This window comes from Xenopus laevis, chromosome 2S, assembly GCF_017654675.1.
Source record: "Xenopus laevis strain J_2021 chromosome 2S, Xenopus_laevis_v10.1, whole genome shotgun sequence".
Lineage (NCBI taxonomy): Eukaryota > Metazoa > Chordata > Amphibia > Anura > Pipidae > Xenopus > Xenopus laevis.
In genome coordinates this window covers 163,679,794-163,688,670 of record NC_054374.1, presented here as the reverse complement: position 1 = coordinate 163,688,670, position 8,877 = coordinate 163,679,794, and the positions used below count along the sequence as shown (strand labels likewise).

The 8,877-nt window shown below is 42.0% G+C and overlaps 1 protein-coding gene across 1 annotated transcript in view; it reads left to right on the top strand.

Moving 5' to 3' along the window:
- The first annotated feature begins 8,100 nt into the window (after window positions 1-8,100).
- Window positions 8,101-8,877, top strand: part of acer3.S (alkaline ceramidase 3 S homeolog) — a 47,156-nt gene continuing 46,379 nt past the window's right edge. Inside the window, 1 exon segment of the mRNA NM_001094946.1 lies at window positions 8,101-8,223. Coding sequence (NP_001088415.1) covers window positions 8,121-8,223 — 103 coding nt within the window. The 5' untranslated portion in view covers window positions 8,101-8,120.

Below are 8,877 nucleotides of genomic sequence, written 5' to 3'. Positions count from 1 at the left end.
TGATATTTTTCTCTCTGCGAATAACTTTCCTTTGAATTTGTAGCAAGTGGAATTGTGAGAAATGAAGCAAGAAATCCTCTTACAGTTTGTTAGTCAACATGAGTCAAACTTCCCTACTAAGAGAGGTGCAATTAGTGCTTCATTGGATTTAGTTATAATTATTCTATTTAAACTTAGCAAGGAATTTACTCCCGAACCCCCTGACTTCCGCTCCCCCAGAAGATGAATTGTAACAGGTCTCTTATGGAAGGCTTTGAAAGTGTTAAACATTATGAGGTTTTCATGGGCTGCTGTCAATCAAAAAATATTATAGGACAACTACACTCTCTCCTGTTTGGCTGCTAGTGGTGGCAAATGGTACTGCAACCTTGTGCCTTTATATGGTCACAGAAACCCTCAGTGACTTCTAATATCCTTATCATTTACAGTAGGGGACAATTATCCCTTATAATACATGAGAAGATACTCAGAGTTCCTGTATAACTCAGCCTGCAGCCTTGTGCCTTTATATGGTCACAGAACAACCCTCAGTGACTTCTAATATCCTTATCATTTACAGTAGGGGTACATTATCCCTTATAATACATGAGTGATACTCAGAGTTCCCTGTATAACTCAGCCTGCAGCCTTGTGCCTTTATATGGTCACAGAGCCCCTCAGTGACTTCTAATATCCTTATCATTTACAGTAGTGGGGAACATTATCCCTTATAATACACGAGTGATACTCAGAGTTCCCTGTATAACTCAGCCTGCAGCCTTGTGCCTTTATATTGGTCACAGAGCCCCTCAGTGACTTCTAATATCCTTATCATTTACAGTATGGGTACATTATCCCTTATAATACATGAGTGTATACTCAGATTCTAGTATAACTCAGCCTGCAGCCTTGTGCCTTATATGGTCACAGAACAACCCTCAGTGACTTCTAATATCCTTATTATTTACAGAGGGGGTACATTATCCCTTATAATACATATGAGTGATACTCAGAGTTCCCTGTATAACTCAGCCTGCAGCCTTGTGCCTTTATATGGTCACAGAACAACCCCTTCAGTGACTTCTAATATCCTTATCATTTACAGTAGGGGGTACATTATCCCTTATAATACATGAGTGATACTCAGAGTTCCCTGTATAACTCAGCCTGCAGCCTTGTGCCTTTATATGTCACAGAAAAAACCTCTCAGTGACTCTAATATCCTTATATTTACAGTAGGGGGAACATTACCCCTATAATATTGAGTGATACTCAGAGTTCCCTGTAGAACTCAGCCTGCAGTCTTGTGCCTTTATATTGGTCACAGGAATAACCCCTCAGTGACTTCTAATATCCTTATCATTTACAGTAGGGTACATTTACCCTATAATACATGAGTGATACTCAGAGATCCCTGTTATAACTCAGCCTGAGCCTTGTTGCCTTTATATGGTCACAGAGCCCCTCAGTGACTTTTAATATCTTATCCATTTACAGTAGGGGAACATTATCCCTTATAATACACGAGTGATACTCAGAGTTCCCTGTATAACTCAGCCTGCAGCCTTGTGCCTTATATGGTCACAGAGCCCCTCAGTGACTTTTAATATCCTTATCATTTACAGTATGGGTACATTATCCCTTTATAATACATGAGTGATACTCAGAGTTCTATGTATAACTCAGCCTGCAGGCCTTGTGCCTTTATATGTCACAAGAACAACCCTCAGTGACTTCTAATATCCTTATTATTTACAGAGGGGGTACATTATCCCTTATAATACATGAGTGATACTCAGAGTTCCCCTGTATAACTCAGCCTGCAGCTTTGTGCCTTTATATGGTCACAGAACAACCCCTCAGTGACTTCTAATATCCTATTCATTTACAGTAGGGGTACATTATCCCTTATAATACATGAGTGATACTCAGAGTTCCCTGTATAACTCAGCCTGAGCCTTGTGCCTTTATATGGTCACAGAAAAAACCTCTCAGTGACTTCTAAATATCCTTATCATTTACAGTAGGGGGTACATTACCCTTATAATATATGAGTGATACTCAGAGTTCCCTTAGAGAACTCAGCCTGCAGTCTTGTGCCTTTATATGGTCACAGAAAAACCCCTCAGTGACTTCTTAATATCCTTATCATTACAGTAGGGGGTACATTATCCCTTATAATTACATGAGTGATACTCAGAGTTCCCTGTATAACTCAGCCTGCAGCCTTGTGCCTTTATATGGTCACAGAGCCCTCAGTGACTTCTAATATCCTTATCATTTACAGTAGGGGGAACATTATCCCTTATAATACACGAGTGATACTCAGAGTTCCCTGTATAACTCAGCCTGCAGCCTTGTGCCTTTATATGGTCACAGAGCCCCTCAGTGACTTCTAATATCCTTATCATTTACAGTATGGGGTACATTATCCCTTATAATACATGAGTGATACTCAGAGTTCTATGTATAACTCAGCCTGCAGCCTTGTGCCTTTATATGGTCACAGAACAACCCCTCAGTGACTTCTAATATCCTTATTATTTACAGTAGGGGGTACATTATCCCTTATAATACATGAGTGATACTCAGAGTTCCCTGTATAACTCAGCCTGCAGCCTTGTGCCTTTATATGGTCACAGAACAACCCCTCAGTGACTTCTAATATCCTTATCATTTACAGTAGGGGGTACATTATCCCTTATAATACATGAGTGATACTCAGAGTTCCCTGTATAACTCAGCCTGCAGCCTTGTGCCTTTATATGGTCACAGAAAAACCTCTCAGTGACTTCTAATATCCTTATCATTTACAGTAGGGGGTACATTACCCCTTATAATATATGAGTGATACTCAGAGTTCCCTGTAGAACTCAGCCTGCAGTCTTGTGCCTTTATATGGTCACAGAATAACCCCTCAGTGACTTCTAATATCCTTATCATTTACAGTAGGGGGTACATTATCCCTTATAATACATGAGTGATACTCAGATTTCCCCTGTATAACTCAGCCTAGGGCCAATGCTATACAACTCTAGGGCCAAACTAAGGGGGGAATCTGATTGGATGATATATTGGATTAGGAACAATATCCTAGTCCTGTGGGTGATGAGCACCATCCTCCCCTGTTGGTATATACACCAGATCTGCTCCATTGCTGCCCAGAACCTTTCTGATTAATTTTGCACCCATGCTGGATATGTTGAGTCATGCCTGATATACTCTTTAATTTGATTACTTTCCTTGAACTGCTCAGTGTGTATCAGAGAACAGAGAACAAATACAAATGGCACCGTCTGCACCACTCACTTCTATTTATACAAATATACCCGGGAATTGTCTGAAACATGTAACATAGTCACTTGAAAAAAGACACATGTCCATCAAGTACAACCTTTTAATCCTATTTTAACCTGCCTAACTGCCAGTTCATCCAGAGGAAGGCAAAAAACCCATCTGAAGCCTCTCCAATTTGCCTCAGAGGGGGAACAATTCCTTCCTGACTCCAAGATGCAATGGGACCAGTCCCTGGATCAACTTGTACTATGAGCTATCTCCCATATCCCTGTATTCCCTCACTTGCTAAACACCATCAAACCCCTTCTTATACCTATCTAATGTATCAGCCTGTACCACTGATTCACTTCCCAGCTCTCCCTGTAACACCCTTTCCCTCCTCTAATCTCATTGGCTCCCTCCTGTCTGCTGGGAGGAGCTACTGGTGAATAAAGCATCCGACCCTTCCTTGTACCTATCTAATGTATCAGCCTGTACCACTGATTCACTTCCCAGCTCTCCCTGTAAACACCCTTTCCCTCCTCTAATCTCATTGGCTCCCTCCTGTCTTGCGGGAGGCGCTACTGGTGAATAAAGCATCCGACCCTTCCTTATACCTATCTAATGTAATCAGCCTGTACCCACTGATTCAGGGAGACAATTCCACATCTTCACAGCTCTCACTGTAACAAACCCCTTCCCAATATTTAGCTGGAACCCTCTTTCTTCTAATCGGAATGGGTGACCTTGTGTCAGCTGGAAAGACCTACTGGTAAATAAATCATTAGAGAGATTATTATATGATCCCCTTATATATTTATACATAGTTATCATATCTCCCCTTAAGCGCCTCTTATCCAGCATGAACATCCCCAATTTGCCTTCCCCATAACTGATCCCTTCCATTCCCTTTATCAGCTTAGCCGCTCTTCTCTGTACTTTCTCTATTTCATTACTGTCACTATTTATATATCCTATATAATAAAGTTGAAGTGTCTCTGCGTCCAGTCCCTGTGCGCCCGTTAATTTAACGGGCTTAATGTCTAGTCTATATATATTTATGTATAATCACATTTACTTTTCAGTGCTACGCAATATGTTGGCTCTATATAAATACATGTTAATAATAATAAAATAATAATATATAATGATCATATCCCCTTTGACTGTCTCTTCTCCAGTGTAACCAATCCCAACTTGTCTTTCCCCATAACTGATTCCATTCCTTCCATTCCCAACCGCTTAAATTTGCTCATAGTCTGTACAGAGAGATCCCATAAAACTATGACAGCATAGGTATTCCTCTGTACTAAGCACAATTCAGCAGGAACAGTCCCTAAGTTTGCTCATAGTCTGTACAGAGAGATCCCATAAAACTATGGCACATAGGTATCCCCTGTACTAAGCACAATTCAGCAGGAACAGTCCCTGAGTTTGCTCATAGTCTGTACAGAGAGATCCCATAAAACTATGGCAGCATAGGTATTCCCTGTACTAAGCACAATTCAGCAGGAACAGCCCCCTAAGTTTGCTCATAGTCTGTACAGAGAGATCCCATAAAACTATGGCAGCATAGGTATTCCCTGTACTAAGCACAATTCAGCAGGAACAGTCCCTAAGTTTGCTCATGATCTGTACAGAGAGATCCCATAAAACTATGGCACATAGGTATCCCCTGTACTAAGCACAATTCAGCAGGAACAGTCCCTGAGTTTGCTCATAGTCTGTACAGAGAGATCCCATAAAACTATGCAGCATAGTATTCCCTGTACTAAGCACAATTCAGCAGGAACAGCCCCCTAAGTTTGCTCATAGTCTGTACAGAGAGATCCCATAAAACTATGGCAGCATAGGTATTCCCCTGTACTAAGCACAATTCAGCAGGAAACAGTCCCTAAGTTTGCTCATAGTCTGTACAGAGAGATCCCATTAAAACTATGGCAGCATAGTATTCCTCTGTACTAAGCACAATTCAGCAGGAACAGTCCCTAAGTTTGCTCATAGTCTGTACAGAGAGATCCCATAAAACTATGGCAGCATAGGTATTCCCTGTACTAAGCACAGTTATCCCAATGTTATTAATAGGGAATAAAGATAAATATATAGGAAGGTCAGTGATCCCAATGTTATTAATAGGGAATAAAGATAAATATAAGGAAGGTCAGTGATCCCAATGTTATTAATAGGGAATAAAGATAAATATATAGGAAGGCCAGTGATCCCAATGTTATTAATATGGAATAAAGATAAACATATAGGAAGGTCAGTGATCCCAATGTTATTAATAGGGAATAAAGATAAACATATAGAAGGTCATATAGGCACCATCTCTCCCTACTATACCTGCTATCCCACAGTCACAGCCATGAAACATAAAAGCTGGTAACTTACACCTGCAACTGCACGTCAACCACCAATTAAAGTTTTTTTGTTCCTACAAAATTAATTCCAGACCACTAAGTAAAGTCAGCCCTTTGTGTATGATTGCGGCTGTGAAAAACATTCCAAGGTTCTGACCCAGGTAATTGCTTCCAGCCATTGCTTCTACTTGCTGAACAGCTCCTATCTGAACTCAGCACTGCACAATGTCTCCATGCTACAAAGAAACTGGGATTGCCGGATTTGGGACCTATGAACAAATAATGAAGTAACTGGTTATTCGTATTTCAGATATTTCACGTGAAGCTTGTAACTTACAGAGTGAACAGAAATGGAGTGACTCCCAGCACACAGTAGCCTATCAACCCTCAGACAAACCTTCTTAGAAGAAAATGTACACAGAACTCTAACCCCAACAGACTTGGAAGTCCTTAATAAGCCAATCACAGAGGAAGAAGTTAAAGATACAATTAAGTCACTCTCCTCCTCAAAAGCCCCAGGCCCAGATGGCTACTCATATGCCTACTACAAAAAAATCCACTAACTAATAATACCTCACTTAACAAAACTGTGCAGCCAGTTCCCTAATCCATGTTATCTTCATATATAACCCTATTGAACAAAGAAAGCAAAGACCCTGGTTTATGTTGTAGCTACAGACCAATAGCCCTTTTGAACTCAGTTCACTCAGTATTCACTAAACTAATGGCAAATAGACTGGGACCCCTCATGGCCAAGCTCATAAACTCAGATCAAGTCGGCTTCATAAGGCAGGTGACAATACCCGCAGGACAATTGACCTAATTGATGGTAGATAGGCACAGGTAGATAGGCTCCAGGCACACATAACGCATTTCAGACCCCCAGCATCCTTAAAGGGGTTGTTCACCTTTAAATTAACTGTTAGTATGAAGTAGAGAGGGATATTCTGAGACAATTTGCAATTGGTTTTCAATTTTTATTACTTGTTGTTTTTGAGTTATTTAGCTTTTTATTCAGCAATTGTTTGCAATTTCAGCCATCTGGCTACTATGGTCCAAATTACCTTAAAGGATAAGTAAACCTTTAAAATAAGTGAATGTAAAATTGATGAGGGGGCTATTCTAAGCACTTTTGTAATTTACATTCATTATTTATTTTATTTTAATTCCAAGATATTAAGGGACACATGTACTGTTAATATGAATGAATTTTGTTACAACAGCGCCACCTGCTGGTCAGTTTCCCACCAGTCTGACCAGCAAGTAGTCAAGGAAGTTGTCAGGAGAAAGAAAGAGGCTGATGTTCTTCTGCTTAGGAAAGATGTGAGAAAGGTTTCTAATTTTATTCCTAAGCAGAAGAACATCAGCCTCTTTCTTTCTCCTGACAACTTCCTTGACTACTTGCTGGTCAGACTGGTGGGAAACTGACCAGCAGGTGGCGCTGTTTTAACAAAATTCATTTATATTTACTAGGGATGCACGGAATCCAGGATTCGGTTCGGGATTCGGCAAGGATTCGGCCTTTTTCATCAGGATTCGACCGAATCCTTCTGCCAGGCCGAACTGAATCAAAATCCTAATTTGCATATGCAAATTAGGGGCGGGGAGAGAAATCGAGTGACTTTTTGTCACAAAACAAGGAATTAAAAAATGTTTTCCCCTTGCCACCCTTTGCATATGCAAATTAGGATTCAGATTCGGTATTCGGTCGAATCTTTCGCAAAGGATTCAGGGGTTCGGCTGAATCCAAAATAATGGATTCGGTGCATCCCTAATATTAACAGTACATGTATCCGTTTTGTTCTGGCTTAAAATGAACTGGAGTATATCTTAGGATATATATAATCATTATTTTAAAATTTGGTCTCCCTGGATTGCATATACCAGAATACATCATGAATAGATTGTAAGGACTACTCAGTGATTCTACATATTAAAGGAAATATAGAGTAAAATCAATGTTAACCTAACATAGCTATGGAACTTTGAGACCCTATCTACTGTGTATCCTGTGCTTGAATGGCTGCCCCATGGCTACACAACAGCTTGTTNNGAGTTTCTGAAGCAAACACTGCAGTTTAAGCAGCGCAGGGCAACACTACATTATAAACTTTGAAACACCTTCATGTTTTGATGTTACTGTTCCTTTAAGGCCGCATACCTACATATCCCTAAGCACTTCATAAAACTCTGCCTCTCATCTTTGGCCACGCCCATGCTTTTTCCCGCCCACACAGGTAGACTTTTTGAATAAAAAGCTCTAGCTCCGCCTTTACTCGAAAATCACTTAGCCACGCCCTCGCTTTTACCGACCTTACGCCACAGCCATTGATTCAGCCGTCGCCTCAGTCGCGTGAATTTGCCACGCCCCTTGCTTGCCATTGGACGCTATTGAGTGGGTAAGGAGGAGGAGCTAGGCTGATCCAGTAGAGGCGTGTCAGTTGGTCCCTCACCCTACTCTCCTCAGCTCCTCCCCGGCCGGCTGTGAGTGGTACAGGCAGTGCGATGGCTCCGGCGCTGGACAGGCCCGGTTACTGGGGTCCCCCGACCTCCACCCTGGAGTGGTGTGAGGAGAATTACGCGGTGACCTTCTACATCGCCGAGTTCTGTGAGTACCGGGCGCGGGGGATGCTGGGAGTCACACGGGGCCTTCTGGGAGTTCTGGCTCCTGGATTCACTGCCGGGATGTTCATCTCTGTGGCTGCTGAGCATGCTGGGAGTAATAGTCCCCTCCCTGTCACGCTTATACCGCCTTTACTATTTGTATCAGAGCAAACTGTGGCCTCTAACTGTTGTTTAACTGTAACTCTCAGCTGTAGCTCATGTCCAGGGGTGTGTCCCTATGTACTGGGGCCCCTGAGCTCTCTGTATATAATAACTGCTCCCCATGTCACTGACCATTCTATTATTTATTTCTATTATTAGCAGCCCCGCCCTGTACCCTCAACAGTCACTGCCCATAATACTACAACTCCCAGCATGCCTGATAAACCAGCTGCAGAGGCGTGGCCTGTATTACTTGCACCCTCCTCTCTGCTGGGGGACTGCTCAGGGTGCAGGGAGTTACTGGAGAGTTGGGGGTCTCAGTACATGATGTACAGTAGGGAGAGGTGGATGTGAGGGGGTCACAATAGCTCTGAGGGGGTTATGTACTCACCCCAAGCCTTGCAAACTGGCAAGTTAGGTAAGACGTGCCCTTGAGATGGATATGGGGGGCTCCCTGGAGAAGGATATGAGGGGCTCCCTGGAGAAGGATATGAGG